This window comes from Coregonus lavaretus (genome assembly GCF_964263955.1).
Source record: "Coregonus lavaretus genome assembly, chromosome: 6".
NCBI lineage: Eukaryota > Metazoa > Chordata > Actinopteri > Salmoniformes > Salmonidae > Coregonus > Coregonus lavaretus.
Genome location: NC_139993.1, coordinates 6,421,544 through 6,443,295, shown reverse-complemented (window position 1 = coordinate 6,443,295; position 21,752 = coordinate 6,421,544). Strand labels below are relative to the sequence as shown.

The 21,752-nt window shown below is 44.7% G+C and overlaps 1 protein-coding gene across 3 annotated transcripts in view; it reads left to right on the top strand.

The window, feature by feature from the left end:
• Positions 1–357: 357 nt before the first annotated feature.
• The window catches only part of LOC311131623 (E3 ubiquitin-protein ligase SMURF2-like), a 73,372-nt gene continuing 51,977 nt past the window's right edge, over positions 358–21,752 (top strand). For all 3 annotated transcript variants that reach the window (XM_084164699.1, XM_084164698.1, XM_084164697.1), the window contains exon 1: positions 358–765. In XM_084164699.1, the coding sequence (XP_084020825.1) occupies positions 714–765 (52 nt within the window). In that variant the 5' untranslated portion in view covers positions 358–713. The remainder of the gene's footprint in view (positions 766–21,752) is intronic.

The window sequence follows — 21,752 nt, the reverse complement described above, 5'->3', positions numbered from 1 at the left end:
TGTCCACAGTCCTGTGCCATAAAGATCCAGACAATGCTTTTATGAACACACAAGGGTAGGATCAACTTACCCTCCACTGGCTCCACAAAACCTATTCATAACCATGAGGACGGGTGAAACATAAAACTGACCTTAGATCAGTCTAGTGAGGCAGTCCTCAGTGACAGAGACTGTGGTTGCCTACCATATTGATGAACACAACATAAAAAAAGTAAAATATGTCCAATAATTTCCTCTCATTTAAATAAACATTCTACATCCATTTATTGCTTGTGTTTTAACCTTGTGAGTGATGTCACTAGAGGGGAGGTTCACTATCCAAAAATTGAGACCAGCAAGACATCTCCGCTTGGAAATTTCAGCTACCCCTACTTCAAGCAGAAATGCCACCCCCAGCGGGAGAGGAGCTCACCCTTGGCTTTTGAAGCAGCCTTGGACGTCACAGAGCACCGTTTCTTTCGGGCAGAGATCCTGGTTTATTGGAAATTAGCCTTTTATTTTTGGTTCTTTCGGAGTATGTGCTCGAGACGGTGGTGTATAGCGCTAGAGCTGTGCTCATCCGGGCCACTGTGCCGTGACTCCATTCTTCTTCATTCACTGTGAAACTGCCATAGCCATAGGGGTTAAATAGGGATTCATTTTTGTGAAATAGCTAGACACATGTATTATAAATATTTTTGATAACCCCACGTCAAGCTGGAACACAAACGGGCATGTCTAATCAAGGAGTTAGGAGAAATGGCCCAGTGAAACTGCGGTTGACAGGTGAGAATTGTAAAACCCCCTCGCTGTCTCTAGCTTCGGTTGCTTGTTAGCTAATGGCGCTATCAAGCTAACGTTACTAGCTAGCTACAGTAGTAGTTGGCTAGTCTTCTGCGTGAATGTTTACACTTTGTTATTCACATCAACGCGATGTTATATTTACAAACACACTGATCAAATGTCGTTAGCTACGCTTCGAATAAGCATACGGTTTTTCTAACAAGTAAATGTGTTTATTTTTCAGTTTGTGTAATGCTAGCCAACGTTAGTTTAGCTAGCTAGCTGACATAGTCGTGATTAACATTGAATTACCGTTAGCTAACTAGCCAACACATTTGGGGTCATCACAATGGTTGCAGTAGTTAATTGTTACAACTTGCAACAGTTTTGTTTGCCCAGTCTTTGTCACATGTGTTGTCCTATAATCTGAATTACAGTACTAGTAAATTCAAATATCAGTGACATTATTATACATAGCTAGTTACACATTTTAGTCATTCAGCAGACGCTCTTACCCAGAGCGATTTACAGGAGCAATTAGGGCCTTGCTCAAGGGCACATCGACATATTTTCCACCTAGTCAGCGCGGGGATTCGAACCAGCGACCTTTCGGTTACTGGCCCAACGCTCTTAACCGAATGTGCAGAGACTACCCATAGTAGACTGCACTAGTGTTTCAAGATTTTCCATCAGTACTTTGATTTGTGTTGGTAATGAACTTTCAGCACCCCTGTATAGCCTCAGCTTGTAGTGCATTCCCCCTGTTTTAAGACACTATTCCTTAGGGAAGGAAGCCAGCCTGAGCCCCCTTTACTTTCTGTCTTATTTGGTCCTATTCACGGTTTCTTATAACCCAAACATTTGTCTGTTTACATGAGAAAGCAGTGTTTTGACTGGGGAGAGGAGGCGATTGCAAGCCCTGTGGTTCATGTTTCTCCAGGATCAGATTGAATTCCAGACCCCTCTATCTCCTAGGACCAGCCAAATTAAATATTTAATCTTGTAATGTACTGGAAAAAAGCACTAAGTGAAGAAGGCTTCCTCGCGGTCCGGCAAGAGTTGTCTGGTTGTTTGGAATATTCCATTACTATGTTTACCATACAGACCTAATTGCATAATACCAAGGTAATCACTTGTTACTAACAAAGTAGCCTGTAATGTTACCTCTGTCCATACAAATGCTATCTTCCGTTGGCTGGATTATAGAAAAACAAGTACTTTTATATTTTGCCCAAGTCCTCTATGATGCAGTAAGCCAAGGCTATTCTTCAATAATGAGGCATCCTGCAATAATAATACAAAAAGTATCTTATTAGTGCAGTGAAGGCCTGGGTCTTTTTTTTCTTCCATATGGGAAATGGTTTTAAATGGGCTGCTGCAGTGTTCTTCACTCGGAATCCCAGGAATGTGAAACAGAGAGGAAATGTGCGTCTCTCCAGATCATAGGAACATCCTCTGTCTCATTCACGCCATGGAGGAGGGGAAGAATACTTCAAACCACTGCTCCTCTCAAACTGGGGAACACCACCACACATTTTAATGTTGCACATTTCTTAAGTGTGTGGTGTGTGTGTCGTAGACAGGCCTCTCCGCCCCGGTCTGTGTGTCTGCTCTGTGGTCTCACTGAGTGCTCGCTTGTCATTTAGGATAGGGGAAGGGATGGGCTGCAGACAGTAGAGCTCGATCAGTAGAGCTTGCTGGGTTACTCTTAAGCACCTATAGCTTCCTTGGGTCTATTGACGCTATTCAGACCTGAGCCGCTATTATTGTCTAATCGTAATGTAATCATCAATAAACTACTGTGTCTGCTACCAGCAGTCTGGGAGACGCCTGAAGGTATTCTGAGGCCATTTGTCTGTGCGTTTGCCATTTAGAGGCCACATTCAAACTGTCAGTAGTTGCAGCTTTGCAATGCAATTTATTTACCATTTCCTCTCGTCTCAGATGCAATTTCGCTCAAGGAATAGCTGAGGCTAATCAAGGCCTAGCGGTTAGGCCGCATTCCACAGACATCTAAGATCAGTGCTAGTCTGTGAGGGGAGACGCCGGGGTGTTTTTCTGCACTGTTTTCCACCAGCCACAGTCTTTGGCACCCGACTGCTGGTCCCAGATCAGGATTGATGGATTGTTTAGTGTGAACCGGTCCTGTTATTGTTTGCTCACTGGGCTTTTTCCTTCGCTCGCTGTCTGATGAAGTCACCTGCCGTTTTGAATGGAATGCCGTTGCCAAGCAGTAAATGGGAACAGTCTGGCGCTGAGCCGCTATTCCCAACACTACGGGGAGGTGACAATTGCTGCTGTTCGCTCTGCTAGCGTCTAGTGCCTATAACACTGCCTGCTGCTGTGAGCTAACTACTAAACAGCTAGCTATTCTAACTCCATTTGCTCCTTCGCCTCCAGTTGGCACAGTGAGCATATCGTGCGAGACTGGAATAATCATTTCAGATCCACTCTTATGCAGCACAGTCTGCAATCACACCGGGTGCATCTCAGTTGTCATAAGTGGCTTTCTCTCACCGTTTAGGCCTCCTTTCCTCCTGCACCGATGTGACAAAAATTGATTGGTGAAAGCTATTAGGCTAGCCTACTTAGTAGGCAGCTAATATATTACATGAATCTATCCCATGACTAAAGGTCAGTGCAGACGAGGGGAGGAAACCGCTTTAGACTATTGAGATGTACCCACTCAGTCTCTCTAGCATTTTGGGAAGTGGGCCTGGAGGAGCTGAGTGTGTGAGTGGGGAAAAGCCAGGAAGCTGGCGATTAAGATCAAGGCCCAGCCTCCGTCCTTCCTAGGCCGAACATTAGCCTGTAGAGAGAGAGAGAGAGAGAGAGAGAGAGAGAGAGAGAGAGAGAATTTGTGGAAATTTCGCAGGGGCCACTGTCTCAGCATTCACTCAGTCATCGGTCAGAAAATAGAGCCTGTGTGTGTGTCCTCAAAGGGAACACACACTTCCACAGGATGTATCGTCAGCACGCGATGCCGAGCTAAATTAGGAGCCCTGTTGACTCCTGCCCCTAAAATGAAGGAAATGTATTTGATTGTGTTTTGTGAAGGGTAACCTACATCTTGGAAAGGGACGCCAACAAGACAATTGAAATGATATTGGGAGCTGGTTTTACTCACCCTCAGCGCTGTCCTGTCCCACCCTCCCTCCTAGCTGGATTAGGTTCATGCTGGTTTACACAGTCCAGCAGGCTGGGCCAGATGTTTTGAATGAAAGCAGATTAGTGGCATTCATTTGCTGTTAATCTAAGTCTACACAGTGAGAAGAGGCCATGCCCATATGTTATTGTTGTCACTTGGTGTTGGCTAGTTGTATTCCGCTGCGTGAAACCGATTCTCCCGGCTCAAACTAGATCCACACGCAAGGCCGACGGCAGCTGCAAATACGATTTAGCCTAGCAGCCATATTGATTAGCAAGTTAGATTTTTTTTTTTTTTATGGCGTGATTCGCTAAAACATTTTAAGATAGGGCAGCACAGCATCCTTCCAGACAGAGGCTTAATTTGGCCACGTGGCCCTCTCCGCTCGTCCGGCTCTGCAGAGCAGTCTGACCCATTTTAAGGCGCAATCAATAGGCTTTGTCAGAAATCCATTGCAGCAATCTCCTCTAAGTTTCTGTGTTGGAATGAAAAGGCTTCTCAGTGTTGCCTTGCCTCTCCAGCTGAATATCAATGGGAGGAGAGTCAGGTGAATTGGCTGTATTGCGGTTCACTGCCTTGAAATGTGGGGCTTGATGCCTTTCTTTAAATCAAAAGGGTACTACTACGTATTGCAAACTAGCCTACATGCTCCTTTCCATACTGCATACAGTTTGCCTTCTTTTTCTATCGCTCCTCTCTCTGTTCTTTTACATATTTCTTCTATGGGCTGTCACTCGGTTTTCTGTACGTCAGTACAACGTTCCCCCTATGACAAGCCTTCCGTGTGAGAGGTGTCTAGCTTAGGGGGAGTGTGTGTGTCTTCTCAAACGTTTCACACTCGTTGTAGCCTACTGAAGCGAAGCAGCCCATCTGGGATGGCCTGCGGTGTCTGTTCTTCTCTGGTTTTTCCTTCCCGAGTCAGTCTTTCCTCAGTCAAGGTTGTCTTTTCATGTTGCCTCTGTCTGCTTCATACATGCATTATGATCCAATACAAGCTCCAATAGACACAGAGGAATGGAGAGTCAGTAAGGTTTAATAGAGACTGACCTACAGGCAAACAGAAGGTGAACTAGCCTTCCTCCTTTACCTCAGGGCAACAGTTTTCTGAAGGCTCCTGTCAAAAGCTCAGTCATCATCAATCTTGACTGTTTCCTTAAGGTAATCATCAGATGACTCACTATTATGCCGATATGATATGATAGATCTAGTAACCTCCTAGCTGCAGGGATTTGACAACCCCTGATCTAGACTCCGGATGTCTAGGTCAGGGTGTCAAACATACGGCCGGCGGGCCGGATACGGCCGGCGAGGGGGTCCATTCCAGCCCGCGGGTGGTTTGACAATTCTTTTTTTTTTTTGGGGGGGGAATGATCTCAATATACTTTGAAATAACTAAAACCAAATCGAAACTGTTTAGAAATAATAATCAACCTATATTCATACAGTTTCTTGACTGTCCAGCTCGCTAACAATCACTAGACAGTCAGGGAGCACCGGAAATTCCCAAAACAATTGATAGAGGACCATTTTTTTGTGGATTTTGACGGCAAGGAACTATCACCACTTTTGAGTGCAGTCCTCCCGAACTAATTCAAGACCGAATGCGGCCCCCAGGGCAAAAATGAGTTCCATGCCCCTGGTCTAGGTTATAAGTAACCCTAGGCATGTCAGTCAGAGGAGTAGTGTGGTGGAGACCAGAACTAGTCTTTCTAACCTGTGAATGCATGGCCCTTGTCAGAGTAGGTCTGTTTGAGTGTGTGGGCTCCGGCTGTGGTCAGTTAGCAGTAACTTAGGAGGTCCTGTGTCATCTGCATTGAATAGACCCCTGTCTGAACAGTGTAGTCTATAGCCGAATAGTATAGTCTGTGTGCATGGCCCTTGTAATATGCCATTTAGCAGACGCTTTTATCCAAAGCGACTTAGTCATGCATGCATACATTTTACTTATGAGTGGTCCCGGGAATCGAACCCACTTTCCTGGCGTTACAAGCACCATGCTCTACCAAGTGAGCTACAAAGGACCAAGAGCACATAGTGATATGTGTTGGCTGTGGTCAGTAAGCAGCTCTGTAGGGAGTCCTGTGTCATCTGCATTGATGTCTGAATAGTGCAGTGTAGTCTGTAGCCTTATAGTGTAGTCTGTGTGCATGGCCCTTGTCCGAGCCAGAGATTTTTTCAATGATCTGTGGATGGAGGGAGATGGAGAGAGAGGGCTTGTGTTGCGGCCAGGTGTTGCCACGCACATCCAGACTTCCTCGGCTCTGTTTAGTCTGCCCTGGCTGCTCTCACTCCACTCCAGATGACTGGGCTCCGACGCGGACCTGCCCCAGGAGGCCCCCCACTCCACTCTTCACTCCAGATGACTGGGCTCCGACGGGGAGCTGCCCCAGGAGGCCCCCCACTCCACTCTTCACTCCAGATGACTGGGCTACGACGCGGAGCTGCCCAAGGAGGCCCCCCCACACACTCCACTGTTCTGTTCATGTGGCGGCCCGCGCCTCTCACATGGAAACCTTTATATCCTGTCTCTATCTGGCAGTATGCCTACGCTGCCTGCCTGCTTTATAAACGATTGCTCTGTGTGCCAGTGAGCCGTCAAAAAGAGTGTTTGATAACCCAGAGCGATAATACTCAATGGGCAAAATAGCCTAGTGTGAGCGCTGGACATGCTTTTGGGCTGCTTGATGGTTTAATGGGATGGTTATCTTCATTACTAGTTGCTGTGCGTACAGTCAGTGGCTTTATCGTGTCTTAATTGTCTGGTCAGGGGTCGTGTTAGAGTTCAGAAATCTGCATTTTCAAAACACAGTCCTTCCAAAAATCTGTTTTTAACCATTTCACCTGCGTTTTATATTGAAAGTCAAGTGTTTTTTGTTGCTTCAGTTGTGATCAGGGGCATGCAACTATAGTTTTCCTTCATAGAAAATCAATTGGTGCAACACATTTGGCAGAAAATAGCTTCATTTTCATCAGATGACAACAGAAGTGCAATGCTATTTGGCTAGCAGGCACACAAGTAAATGAGTTTACAATGAAAAAGCAAGGTATTTTTGCATGGCCATTACATTCTTTCTATGATAAACATTAGAAATATAGCCAGCACAATTTCCTAATGTTTTGCTTGAAGTTAATCTAGCATTTTCCCGGAGAAAAGTACCAGAGAAAAGTAGCTACAAATCAGGCAGTGCTGTCTGCTAATAGAATGTGTTTGTGAACTGAAGCACAAATTAGTCTAATGCTGAGCAGAAATTACAATTAGAAGCATTTTAGATCTGTGTTTACAAATATATTTCTTATGTGTTTTATATATAATTTTCGTGAAAAACACGGAATACTGCATTAATGCGACCCTTGCTGCTACATAGCCTGTCTGGTGGGGTTTAATGCATGCTGCCCGGCTGGCACTGGCAGTTAGGCTAATCTATCGCATGTGTTAGTTAGACATTTGTTAGAATTATGCACTTCAGGGAATTCACTTATCAATAACAGATAAGAGGGTTTTGTCTGAAATCCTTTACGACTTTGCAGATCTTAAAATTCCTAGAAGCTCCTCTTGTTATTCGTAAGTCTAATCATCACGAGTCCTCTAGACAGTTAAACTTTAGTCTGCCCCTCTCTTAGCAGATGGGGTCTGACTGTTTTATCTGCATAATGGTTTTGCAATGTACAGCTGTCTGACTGGACCGTTTGGAAATTGGCACATTGCTGGCAATTGGGCAGTTGATTGCTTTATTGCCAAACTGTGTTTTCTGGATAGAAGATTACATTTGTCTTGTTCTCAGTTCAGTTAGCCCCTCTGGTTGGACAGTGGTTTGACATTTTCTGTGGGGAATTGAAAGGCTCTGAAATAGAGTCAACATGGTGTAGTCGTGTGCACACACGTACGTTTATCCATGGTTCACCTGGCCAGACAAGACAGGAAGGGAGGGTGGATAGTCAACATTTATTTTTGTAATGTTGATACCACACAGAAAATACTTTGCTTTTTCTCAGAGCAAGCAGGTGTAGGCAGTGTAAACAGAGTACATAGATTTAGGACCATTTTAGGAAGCTGTTTCCTTTAGCAATGGTTCTCCGTTCAACTTCCCTTCGATTGTTCAGTTTAACAGATGAAGCGTTTCAGTCGTTAAAAGGGAGTGATTGTCTAAACGTCTGCTGAATGTTTTGCCATGTCATTGGAAAATGTAGTCTAGCCTAATGTGGCTGGCTTTAAACCAAGGATGTGTCTATTCCCTACAAATGGCACCCTATTCCCTACATAGTGCACTTCTTTTGACCAGGGCCCATAGGGCTCTGGTCAAAGGTAGTGCACTATATAGGTGATAGGGTGCCATTTGGGACGCATACCAAGCGTCTGTAAAACTACCTGCACCTTCAACCTCTCTGGTGCTGAGTTTCTACTTCCCTTAATTTTGATGATTCATGCAAGTTCTGCACTGTTCACTCTCCGAATTCTGGCTTAAGAATTCTGGCAGACACCGAAGTTCTGTCTAGACAACAAGCAAATAATGTTGTTATTATAGCCCTGAATCCTAGGATTAAGAACAACCCCCAGAAGTGGGGGTTTGGTACGGTCTCACACAGTCCTGTGTGTTTTTTAAATCTGGCATGTCCCATAATGCGGGCGGGAAACGGAGCACCATGCTGTTTGTGGCCATCTCCGTTTCATTCTCCCTGCGAGGGAGCCCCGGGTATGGTGTGTAAGATTATGGCTTGTGTTTCATTGATACATTTGTTTTCATTTTACATGGACATACAGTGCATTCGGAAAGTATTGACTTTTTCCAAATTTTGTTACGTTACAGGCTTATTCTAAAATGGATTACATATATATTTTTCATCAACCTACACACAATACTCCATAATGACAAAGCGAAAACAGAAATACCTTATTTACATAAGTATTCAGACCCTTTGCTATGAGACTCGAAATTGAGCTCAGGTGCATCCTGTTTCCATTGATCATCCTTGATGTTTCTACAACTTGATTGTTGTCCACCTGTGGTAAATTCAGTTGATTGGACATGATTTGGAAAGGCACACACCTGTCTGTATAAGGTCCCACAGCTGACAGTGCATGTCAGAGCAAAAACCAAGCCATGCAGTCGAAGGAATTGTCCGTAGAGCTCCGAGACAGGATTGTGTCAAGGCACAGATCTGGGGAAGGGTACCAAAACATTTCTGCAGCATTGAAGGTCCCCAAGAACACAGTGGCCTCCATCATTCTTAAATGAAAGAAGTTTGGAACCAGCAAGACTCTTCCTAGAGCTGGCCGCCCGGCCAAACTGAGCAATCGGGGGAGAAGAGCCTTGGTCAGGGAGGTGACCAAGAACCCAATGGTCACTCTGACAGAGCTCCAGAGTTCCAGAGTCCCTCTGTGGAGATGGGAGAACCTTTCAGAAGGACAACCATCTCTGCAGCTCTCCACCAATCAGGCCTTTATGGTAGAGTGGCCAGACGGAAGCCACTCCTCAATAAAAGGCACATGACAGCCTGCTTGGAGTTTGCCAAAAGGCACCTAAAAGACTGACCATGAGAAACAAGATTCTATGGTCTGATGAAACCAAGATTGAACTCTTTGGCCTGAATGCCAAACGTCACGTCTGGAAGAAACCTGTCACCATCCCAACGGTGAAGCGTGGTGGCGGCATCATGCTGTGAGGATGTTTTTCAGCGGCAGGGACTGGGAGACTAGTCAGGATCGAGGAAAAGATGAACAGAGCAAAGTACAGAGAGATCCTTGATGAAAACCTGCTCAGGACCTCAGACTGGGGCGAAGGTTCACCTTCCAACAGGACAACGACCCTAAGCACACAGCCAAGACAATGCAGGAGTGGCTTCGGGACAAGTCTCTGAATGTCCTTGAGTGGCCCAGCCAGAGCCTGGACTTGAACCCGATCGAACATCTCTGGAGAGACCTGAAAATAGCTGTGCGGCGACGCTCCCCATCCAACCTGACAGAACTTGAGAGGATCTGCAGGGACAACGACCCTAAGCACAGATAGCATTGAGGAGTACACCACATCAGTCACTGGCTTCATCAATAAGTGCATCGATGATGTCGTCCCCACAGTGACCGTACGTACATACCCCAACCAGAAGCCATGGATTACAGGAAACATCCGCACTGAGCTAAAGGGTAGAGCTGCCGCTTTCAAGGAGCGGGACTCTAACCCGGACGCTTATAAGAAATCCCACTATGCCCTCCGACGAACCATCAAACAGGCAAAGAGTCAATACAGGACTAAGATTGAATCGTACTACACTGGCTCTGACGCTCGTCGGATGTGGCAGGGCTTGAAAACTATTACAGACTACAAAGGGAAGCACAGCCGCGAGCTGCCCAGTGACACAAGACTTCCAGACGAGCTAAACCACTTCTATGCTCGCTTCGAGGCAAGCAACACTGAAGCATGCATGAGAGCACCAGCTGTTCCGGATGACTATGTGATCACACTCTCCGTAGCCGATGTGAGTAAGACTTTTTAAGCAGGTCAACATTCACAAGGCCGCAGGGCCAGACGGATTACCAGGACGTGTACTCCGAGCATGTGCTGACCAACTGGCAAGTGTCTTCACTGACATTTTCAACATGTCCCTGACTGAGTCTGTAATACCAACATGTTTCAAGCAGACCACCATAGTCCCTGTGCCCAATAACACTAAGGTAACCTGCCTAAATGACTACCGACCCGTAGCACTGACGTCTGTAGCCATGAAGTGCTTTGAAAGGCTGGTCATGGCTCACATCAACAGCATTATCCCAGAAACCATAGACCCACTCCAATTTGCATACCGCCCCAACAGATCCACAGATGATGCAATCTCTATTGCACTCCACACTGCCCTTTCCCACCTGGACAAGAGGAACACCTACGTGAGAATGCTATTCATTGACTACAGCTCAGCATTCAACACCATAGTGCCCTCAAAGCTCATCACTAAGCTAAGGATCCTGGGACTAAACACCTCCCTCTGCAACTGGATCCTGGACTTCCTGACGGGCCGCCCCCAAGTGGTAAGGGTAGGTAACAACACATCTGCCACACTGATCCTCAACACGGGGGCCCCTCAGGGGTGCGTGCTCAGACCCCTCCTGTACTCCCTGTTCACCCATGACTGCATGGCCAGGCACGACTCCAACACCATCATTAACTTTGCCGACGACACAACAGTGGTAGGCCTGATCACCGACAACGATGAGACAGCCTATAGGGAGGAGGTCAGAGACCTGGCCGTGTGGTGCCAGGACAACAACCTCTCCCTCAACGTGACCAAGACAAAGGAGATGATTGTGGACTACAGGAAAAAAAAGAGGACTGAGCACGCCCCCATTCTCATCGACGGGGCTGTAGTGGAACAGGTTGAGAGCTTCAAGTTCCTTGGTGTCCACATCACCAACGAACTATCATGGTCCAAACACACCAAGACAGTCGTGAAGAGGGCACGACAAAGCCTATTCCCCCTCAGGAGACTGAAAAGATTTGGCATGGGTCCTCAGATCCTCAAAAGATTCTACAGCTGCACCATCGAGAGCATCCTGACTGGTTGCATCACCGCCTGGTATGGCAACTGCTTGGCCTCCGACCGCAAGGCACTACAGAGGGTAGTGCGTACGGCCCAGTACATCACTGGGGCCAAGCTTCCTGCCATCCAGGACCTCTATACCAGGCGGTGTCAGAGGAAAGCCCTCAAAATTGTCAAAGACTCCAGCCACCCTAGTCATAGACTGTTCTCTCTGCTACCACACGGCAAGCGGTACCGGAGTGCCAAGTCTAGGTCCAAAAGACTTCTCAACAGCTTCTACCCCCAAGCCATAAGACTCCTGAACAGCTAATCATGGCTACCTCGACTATTTGCACTGCCCCCCCACCCCATCCTTTTACGCTGCTGCTACTCTGTTCATTATTTATGCATAGTCACTTTAACTCTGCCCACATGTACATATTACTTCAACTACCTCACTAGCCGGTGCCCATGCACATTGACTCTGCACCGGTACCCCCCTGTATATATAGCCTCCCTACTGTTATTTTATTTTCCTTTTTTTCTCAACACTTTTTTTGTTGTTTTTTATTTTTACTTTTTTGTTAAAAATAAATGCACTGTTGGTTAAGGGCTGTAAGTAAGCATTTCACTGTAATGTCTGCACCTGTTGTATTCGGCGCATGTGGCCAATAAAATTTGATTTGATTTGGAATGGAGGAACTCACCAAATACAGGTGTACCAAGCTTGTAGCGTCATACCCAAGAAGACTCAAGGCTGTAATCGCTGCCAAAGGTGCTTCAACAAAGTACTGAGTATAAAGGGTCTGAATACTTATGTAGATGTGATATTTCCATTTTTTTAAATTATAAATTTGCAAAAAAATCTAAAAAACAGTTTTTGCTTTGTCATTATGCGGTATTGTGTGTAGATTGATGAGGGGGGAAAACTATTTAATCCATTTTAGAATAAGGCTGTAATGTAACAAAATGTGGAAAAAGTCAATGGGTCTGAATACTTTCCGAATGCACGTTTGTGTGGAACACTGCTCTGCAAAGAGAAGTCTGCTGTTGGCATGTAGAGGATTTGCATGTGGTGTAGCCCAAGATGGATGCTCTTGATATTCAATAGGGTTTTGATGATATGACTTGAAGCATAATTTGAACCAAGGCTGGCCCATGAAGTCTCAAGGAAATTGAATTGTGCTTTGGTCTCAATAATACAGATAAAAAATACTGTAATAGAATATTGTCTCACAGTGGGTTTCACATTCAAATTTTAAAACGTAGGCCTAGATCCTTTGCCAGGCTCTTTCCAAGGCCGCATTCAACCCCCTTAATCATGGCTGCCGTGGCTGGTTCTCAGGTAAAGACATTCTCACCATTTTGAAACTAACACCCCTATTGGTCCAGCTAACAATAGTACCTGCTCACCGAACCAGAAGCAGTCCAATGTTCATTCTCCTTCAAACAAGGTTTCATATGGGCAAAGCCCAGGTTTGGCAAGCAGAAGACTAGCACAGCATGCATCAAGTTTGGTTGAAGTGTCTGGTGCTTCAGGGCCCACCAGCTACAAAGCACGTTCTATAGTGCTTTATCACGGTTGGTTAAATCCTCTCTTCGTCTAGGTCTGCACAAAGGAGAGCAAGAGGGAGCTTTATCTGTTATTCAAATTATACTTGAACCTTGTGGCATTCTTGTGCTTTCGAGTACGACAGTGGAAAGAGTGGAGAGTTTCAGAGGTGGGCTGAAAGACCACACTCAATATGCAAAATACATTAAACTTTCTAAAAGTGCATTGGGCTTATGTCTTAGTGTAAGCTCATATCATATGGAAGAAGGACCACCTTATCTTAGTGTGTCTTAATATTCTATCTTGCTGTGCGTTCACCCAAGTGTATCTCAATGCACATTGTCCCCTGCACACAATCACAGTGTCAAGATAGTCCTCTGTAGCTGAGCTGGTAGAGCACGGCGCTTGTAATGCCAAGGTAGTGGGTTCGATCCCCGGGACCACCCATACACAAAAATGTATGCACGCATGACTGTAAGTCGCTTTGGATAAAAGCGTCTGCTAAATGGCATATTATTATTATTATTATTATTATTATTATTATAAGATGCAGCCAAGTCAGTTTGCAGGTGCTGATGCTGCTTCACTTTGAGCTATATTTACCCTCTGACCTCAGTGCCCTGTAAGATGATAAGAGGTACTTCTCTATCTGCTGTTAGCGATCGCTCGCCGGATCTGGCCCAGACGGCGTACAGACAGCGCTGCCGACGGCTCCAGGTCGCAGTTTGATCTGTTTTCGCTTCAGTCGCTCTTCCTGTCTGCAGCCCCTGCACCACCGCAACACAACAGATACTAGCTGCCGCGACCTAGCATGGCTTCTTAGAAATAACTAGTGACGCTGACGTCATGCATAAAGGTGTAAGATTTGTGGCCAACTTGCCAAGCGAATGTTCTGCTGCTTCTAAGAAAGGCTGGTGACGTGAGAGACATTGATAACATCTTTGCATGAAGGTGTTGAACAGTGTGGCTTCAGTTCAGCTTCAGATGTCACTCAACTTATCTGACTATCCATTTGGGATTCAAGCACAGAGAGGGGGGGGGGGGGGGGGTTCAGGATCTGTAAAGCCTATTTCGACTAGAGAAAGTGCATTGGCTGTCCTCCGTCAATTGACTTTCCCAGTCATTCTATGGTGAAGGTGAGGCGGTCTCTAAACCCTTGAGGAAGTGGTGAAGGTGAGGCGGTGTCTAAACCCTTGAGGAAGTGGTGAAGGTGAGGCGGTCTCTAAACCCTTGAGGAAGTGGTGAAGGTGAGGTCCGTTGTACCTTTGTATGCCTGGCTCTCTTTCCTCCATAAGTCAATATCAGAGGTCCCCCTTTTTCAATTTCGTAATTACAGTTAGCATTTAAGCTACTGTCCCTCAGTTAGAATAGGTGGCCTCCGTTATGCGATATCAGCATGCAGTATCGTTAATAATTCAGTGGAGAGCACAACATGCTAATGCATGGCGCATATAGACCTGTACATGGAAAGTAGGCTATAGGCCTAAGTGATGAGTACAAGACAGAAGCTTAGATGATGTAAGTGAAACACAAACACACTGTTTGATATGCAGTGTCAGGTTCTCTTCCTGTCGGAGATTCAGGCTCTCATGACCACAACAGCCCTTGACTCCAGTGAAAGTCTGCCAAGCTTAGCCCAATATATGTGTACACAGAGACTGTCAGGAACTGCAGCCTGAGTAACCTTTATCTCTCTCTCTCGCTCTCTCTCTCTTTCTAGGGGAATTACACAGACGGCAGGAGAACAGGCTGTGCTGTCTTTCTCTTTCTCTTTTCTTTCTCTCTTTCTCTCTCCTCTCTCTCTCTCTCTCTCTCTCCCTCTCTGTGTGTCTCTCCCTCTCTCGCACTCTCTCTCTCTCTCTCTCTCGCTCTCTCTCTTTCTAGGGGAATTACACAGACGGCAGGAGAACAGGCTGTGCTGTCTTTCTCTTTCATTTTCTTTCTCTCTTTCTCTCTCTGTCTCTCTCTCGTGCTCTCTCTCTCTCTCTCGCTGTGTCTCTCCCTCTATCTCTCTCTCTCTGTCTCTCCCTCTATCTCTCGCTCTCTCTCTCTGTGTGTCTCTCGCTCTGTCGTTCACTCTCTCTGTCATGTCTTTCGCTCGCTCTCTGTCTCGTTTGCTCCGCCTCTCAGTCTCGCTCGCCTGTCTGTCTCTCCACCCATCTTAACGTTGATGATGATGATGGATGTCAGACGAGAGTGGGCTCTCATCCGTACTAGAAGCACAAAGTGCTGTAACACCCTCCCACCAGTTCCACTGCCATATTGTCAAGGGGGTGGTATGCATCATGTGAGCTGGTGGCGAGAATCTGTTCCCCTCTGTAGTGTGCCAAGTGCCAGTCTGCCAGAGCACCCATCCGTGCGTCTCATAACCCACACACGTTATCATTAGCGTGAATGATGAGGTAGATGTGATGTCACTACCAGTGCACTTCTTCCTCTCATGCGAAAGTTGTCTCTCGTCTAGCACTTTCCCGGCTCCCCCTCCCCCATTCCCACTTCTCGTCTCAGCTCAATCTGCTATAGAAAGAGACTTGATATGTGTCCCTAAATTCCCCCGGAAATATCGCACTCTCACCCATACCCCTCAATCTACTATATAGGCTTACTTGATATGTATGTGTCCGCAGATTCAAGCCACGTTTTCACTAAGTGTATTTATTAACACACTAAGTCCCCTTAATGGAGCTCCTGCTTCAGAGGCCTCCCTCCAACCCCGAAGTGGCTCATCCCTGTCGTAGGGGTTTTGAATTGAAAAACTGGCACATCCATTTCCCAGGGAGAGGCCTCCTCTTCCCTTTTCTCCTCCTCTTCTTTCTTCCTCTTCCCCCGTTCCTGGGGCAGATCCGCAGCGCCAGATGGGAAATGATTCATCGTCTCTGAATGGGCCGCTGTGTGTGCATGTATGGTGTGTGAGTGTGCGTATTGTGTGTGTGTGTGTGTGTGTGTGTGTGTATGGGCCTGTGGTTTGGAAAGGCCCAAACGAGATTAAATGTATGTAAGCCGCCATGTAATGTGACCGGCGCTATTCCCAAACCTCCCTCCTTTCCTCCCCAGCCGCTCCTGCTTTTGGGTTTATGTTAATATCATGGGGAAAATGGGAAGTCAAGTGGATGCATACGGGGAGAACTATGGCGTCTGCGCATAAAACACGTATGGTGCACTTACAGACTGCAAATGTGCACAGTAGGACAGACACACACACATCCACTCTCTCTTGCTGTCCAGTCCCAGCCTCTGGCACAGTTCCAGGTAAAGGAAGAATAGTAGGGTTGGTCGTACCCTGAGTCATATATCTCTGAGGCTCTCCCTCCCATAGCTTTAGCCAGGCAGAGCCTCAACCAGAAAGGCCCCGCAGGAAATGGCTTTGTCATTGGTCATAGGTAGAGCAGCATTCCAAAGAGGATCATATCCTATTCATTTTTATACAAAACCACAAAGCGCTCGTGTTGGCACAGGTCACACGGACCTCCCACATGATTGACACATTTCTAGTTAGGCTAGATTAGCCATATTATTGAGCAACCAAAGCATTAAAGCTTAATTTGGAAAGTACAATATAGCCTAATGTAGCCTCTATTATTTTACCTGATAACAACCATCAGCTAGCATACTTCTCCTACTGAGCGTATTCTGTAATACTTTGTATTTACACTCGCTTAGCTCCCTCTTGCTCACTCACTCCCTCTCTCCTCTACTCTCCCAATGAACAAACCCTCCCTCCCTCCATCCTCCCCTGTTTGTCAGGCAGCGTGCCAGCTTGTTGTGACCGGCGGCGCTGCTCTGCGTTCCACTCCAGATTCCAGATTAGCGTCTGGGCGCTGATGAGGGGTGTGTCTGCTGGAGCAGCTCTAGAGCAGGGAGCCATGGCTGAGGCTGGGCTATTTAATGGATGACATAATTGGCAGCCTGAGCATTCGTAGAGCTGGGAGGCAGAGGGATGGAGGGTGTAATGGATGGCCAAAGGAAGTGTGCTGTAGATTAGAACTCTTGTTTGATGTCCTCTGCATCAGTTTGTGTGTGTGTGTAGACGGCCCGGGTCGTTCTAACGGCCGGGTCAGTTTACTACCCTAAACTCCATACGTACATGCCTGTATGTCTATGAGTGGTGTGTGATTGGGTAGGTTTCTCCACTGAAAGCCGACAGAACAGGGAGGGAGGCGTGGTGGAGGGGAAGAGGAAGCCTTTTGTTTTTACTGGAACAATGCTGTGAATGAGACAGTGTGGGGCTGAAACAGGAGTCCAAACAAGGCAGAGGTGACTGATGGGCGTCTACAGGCCCTGCCTGTCGGTAATGAGGTTTGCAACGTGGGTGGTGTGTTGGGTGAGAGTAGTGGAGGATGGAGGGGAGTCTTGTTCGACAGCAAAGCATGGCCTGGGTCATAACACAGGGCCCATGGCAGGGAGGTGGTTGAGATGTGTGTCTCTCTCGGCAGCTGCATACATGCACTCATTTTGACTTATGCCCTAAACTAGCTGGGAATCCATCCATTGACTCTTTTCTCCCTTGTTTTCCCACACCCCCGCTTCCTCAAAAGCAGCCCCTCCTTCTCCCTTCTCAGTAGTTTCCCATCACAACCCACATTGTCATAGTCTTTTCATACTGTGGTTAGTTTCGCCAAAGCTCTCCAGACTAGAAGTCTAGGTCGTTCAGTTTATCCTATCCCAATCCATTGGGGGTCAATAGCTGAACTAACCTTGGATTAGTGTTCTGCTGTCTCATTATGCTAATATACAGTTGAGTTGACAGGGTAATGTCTGACTGTATAGATGGCTGTAAAGAATCTACATAGTGCATAATTGTCTCTCACCCATCTACACACAATACCCCATAATGGCAAAATGAAAACATGTTTTTAGAAATGTGAGTATAATTATTGAAAATGAAATGCAGAAATATCCAATTTACATAAGTATTCACACCCTTGATTCAATACTTTGTCAACGCACCTTTGGCATCGATTACAGCTGTGATTCTTTCTGGGTAAGTCTCTAAGAACTTTCCACACCTGGATTGTGCAACAGTTGGCCATTTATTCTTTTCAAAATTCTTCAAGCTCTGTCAAATAGTTTTTTCATAATTGCTAGTGCCATAGATTCTCAAGTAGATTTCAGTCAAAACTGTAACTCGGCCACTCAGGAACATTCACTGTCTTCTTGGTAAGCAACTCCAGTGTAGAATTGGCCTTGTTTTAGGTTATTGTCTTGCTGAAAGGTGAATTAATCTCCCAGTGTCTGGTGGAAAGTAGACTGAACCAGGTTTTCTTCCTAGGATTTTGCCTGTGCTTAGCTCCATTCCATTTATTTTTATCCTGGAAAACTCCCCAGTCCTTAATGATTACAAACATACCCATAACATGATGCAGCCACCACTGTGCTTGAACATATGGAGAGTGGTACTCAGTAATGTATTGGATTTGCCCCAAACATAACACTTTGTATTCAGGACAAAAAGTGAATTGCTTTGCCATATTTTTTGTAGTATTACTTTAGTGCCTTGTTGCAAACAGGATGCATGTTTTGGGATATTTTTATTCTGTACAAGCTTCCTTCTTTTAATTCTGTAATTTAGGTTAGTATTGTGGAGTAACTAAGATGTGGTTGATCCATCCTCAGTTTTCTCCTATCACAGCCATTTAAATCGGCGACTGTTTTAAAGTCACCATGGGCTTCATGTTGAAATCCCTGAGCGGTTTCCTTCCTCTCCGGCAACTGAGTTAGGAAGGATGCCTGTATCTTTATAGTGACTGGGTGCATTGATACACTATCCAAAGTGTAATTAATAACTTCATCATGCTCAAAGGGATATTCAGTGTCTGCTTTTTACCCATCTACCCTTCTTTGCAAAGCATTGGAAAACCTCATTGGTCTTTGGTTGAATCTGTGTTTGAAATTAACTGCTCGACTGAGGGACCTTACAATTATCTGAATGTGTGGGGTACAGAGATGAGGTAGTCATTCAATGCTACTTATTATTAAACTTGTTAAGCAAATACTTACTCCTGAGCGTATTTAGACTTGCCATAACAAAGGGGTTGATTCTAGACATTTCAGATTTTAATTTTTCATTAATAAAAATAATAATTTAAAAAACGTAATTCCATTGACATTATAGGGTTTTGTGTGTAGGCCAGTGATGACAAATCTCAATTTAATCTATTTTAAATTCAGGCTGTAACACAACAAAATGTGGAAAAAGTCAAGGGGTGTGAATACTTTCTGAAGGCATTGTATGCCTTAGTCATGGCTAACTTGATACCTCTCAGTGAGCAGTGTGTTTTTTAGCGCAACGCCATAAAATGCAGATCTCACGCACTTCGTGTTACATTTAATGTCTTTCTCCTCTGGTTATTACTGTAGGCCGGTCCTTGCTTGCAGGGGGGAGCTGGGTCTCAGTGACTGAGGACATTTAACCCTTTTCTGTTTGTTCTGCTGGCCTGCAGCGTGTCTGGTTGCACTGCAACCGTCTGTCTCCAAGAAAAATCTATTTAGGAATAAAATAACATTCTGATTTGATTTGTTACTTTGCCTTTCGTTATGCTAGGCTACATCTTACAGCACTTAGCCTAGCTTATAGGCTATTCATATTGCTGGCAATTGCTGCAATGTTTCATGCTATAAAACCGCTACATCCGCGCTCCAAAGTAGAGGACTTCCTTGTAAACAGCCTCTTAGCCGTAGTGTATTCACCGTGCTAATATTTACCACCTCATAACATTTATAGAAGCTAATGTGTGAATTGATGTAATTTAGCACGGCAGTAGAGAGAACTGAGGGACAGAAACGCAAGTTTGCGATTCACGTGGGAAACAATGTTGTGTTGACAGTCTTTCTTTGTTTTTTTGTTTTTTTTTGGGGGGGGGGTATATCAGCTTTAATATTGCAGATAGATTGTGGCTTCCATCAATGCAATCGTCTGCATCATCTCCAATCCGTTATACATTTACAAGAATATGTGTCGCGCTGCATGAGGTAAATGAAGGTCACACCAGATACTGACTGGTTTTCTGATCCCATGCTCCTACCTTCTTCTTTTTTTTATGTTGACCAACAGATGCATATCTGTATTCCCACTCATGTGAAATCCATAGATTAGGGCCTAATGAATTTATTTCAGTTGAATGATTTCTTTATATGAACTTTACCTCAGTAAAATATTTGAAATTGTTGAGTTAATATTTTTGTTCAGTTTATATTCACATATACCAGGTGAAGCTGGTTGAGAGAATGCCAAGAGTGTGCAAAGCTGTCATCAAGGCAAAGGTTTTTATTTTTTATTTTTATTTTTTATTTATTTCACCTTTATTTAACCAGGTAAGCCAGTTGAGAACAGGTTCTCATTTACAACTGCGACCTGGCCAAGATAAAGCACAGTAGTGCAATAACAAAACAAAAAAAACAACAACACAGAGTTACATATGGGGTAAAAAAACATAAAGTCAGAAATACAACAGAAAATATATATACAGTGTGTGCAAATGTAGCAAGTTATGGAGGTAAGGCAGTACATAGGCTATAGTGCAGAATAATTACAATAGTATTAACACTGGAATGCTAGATGTGCAAGAGATTATGTGCAAATAGAGATACTGGGGTGCAAAAGAGCAAAATAAATAACAATATAGGGATGAGGTAGTTGGGTGGGCTAATTTCAGAGGGTGGCTATTTGAAGAATGTTTTTAACACTTTTTTGGTTACTACATGATTCCATATGTGTTATTTCATAGTTTTGATGTCTTCACTATTATTCTACAATGTAGAACATAGTAAAAATAAAGAAACTCTTGAATGAGTAGGTGTGTCCAAACTTTTGACTGGTACTGTATATATTATTCCTTTATTATTTTCCCCTAACCCTACCACCCCTCCCCAATTGAAGTAAACTAATGGACAACAACACTTAGGCTTCTACTTCCAGCTTGTACATACTATATACATTTTACGGACAGTATATTTTACTATAGTTATCTGTTTGTTTTTAGTCCCATCCTTCAGGTACCCTCAACCCCTCCCATCTGTTTCTGAAGAACATCCAGTTGATTTCTATTTGCCATATATTTTTCAACTGTGCTGTGATGTTTCACAAGAGTTCCGACCCTTTCTATTCTCATACTTTCTACAGATTGTAAATTAAAGAAACAGTATTATTATATTATTTATTGATTGACTAAGACTTTTCTAATCCCCCAGCAGTGCTATTTGCAGAGTTAGCTCCAGGTAAATGTTGCAATCCTTCAGCCATTCCTGAACCTGTGACCAAAAACAAGCTGAACAGTACCAAAACAAATGTATTCTGTCTCTTCGCAGCAAAATATGCAGAGCTGGGATGGTTGTATCCCCCATATATATCACATTCTATTGGTTGCAAGAAATTTGTATAATAATTGAAATGGAAAAACTCTTAAGTTGACATTCTTTCTTACACAAGGTATTTTTCTTTGGTAGTTTGGAAAGACAATACTCCAAAAGCATCCCTAAAACACGTTCTACTTGTCCATCCAGACGCAGACTAAGTCAATATGGTGCCATTTTCTCTCAATGTCAGCACTCTATGGACAGAGACACTGTCTGGGATTACGTTTGACAGTGTCTATTCACACCTAGAGCTAGAGGATGTAAAATGGCAAAGCTAACCTTGAACTTGACTGAAATTGTCAATGTTATAGCCTACAAGCAGAGTTTTGTTACCATTAATAATTTTGAAAAGCATGCATTAGGCCTAATAATAACTATGTTGTTGTTGCTCCTGAACTGGATGATGGGATTTTAGAACGCTGCCTGCAGGGG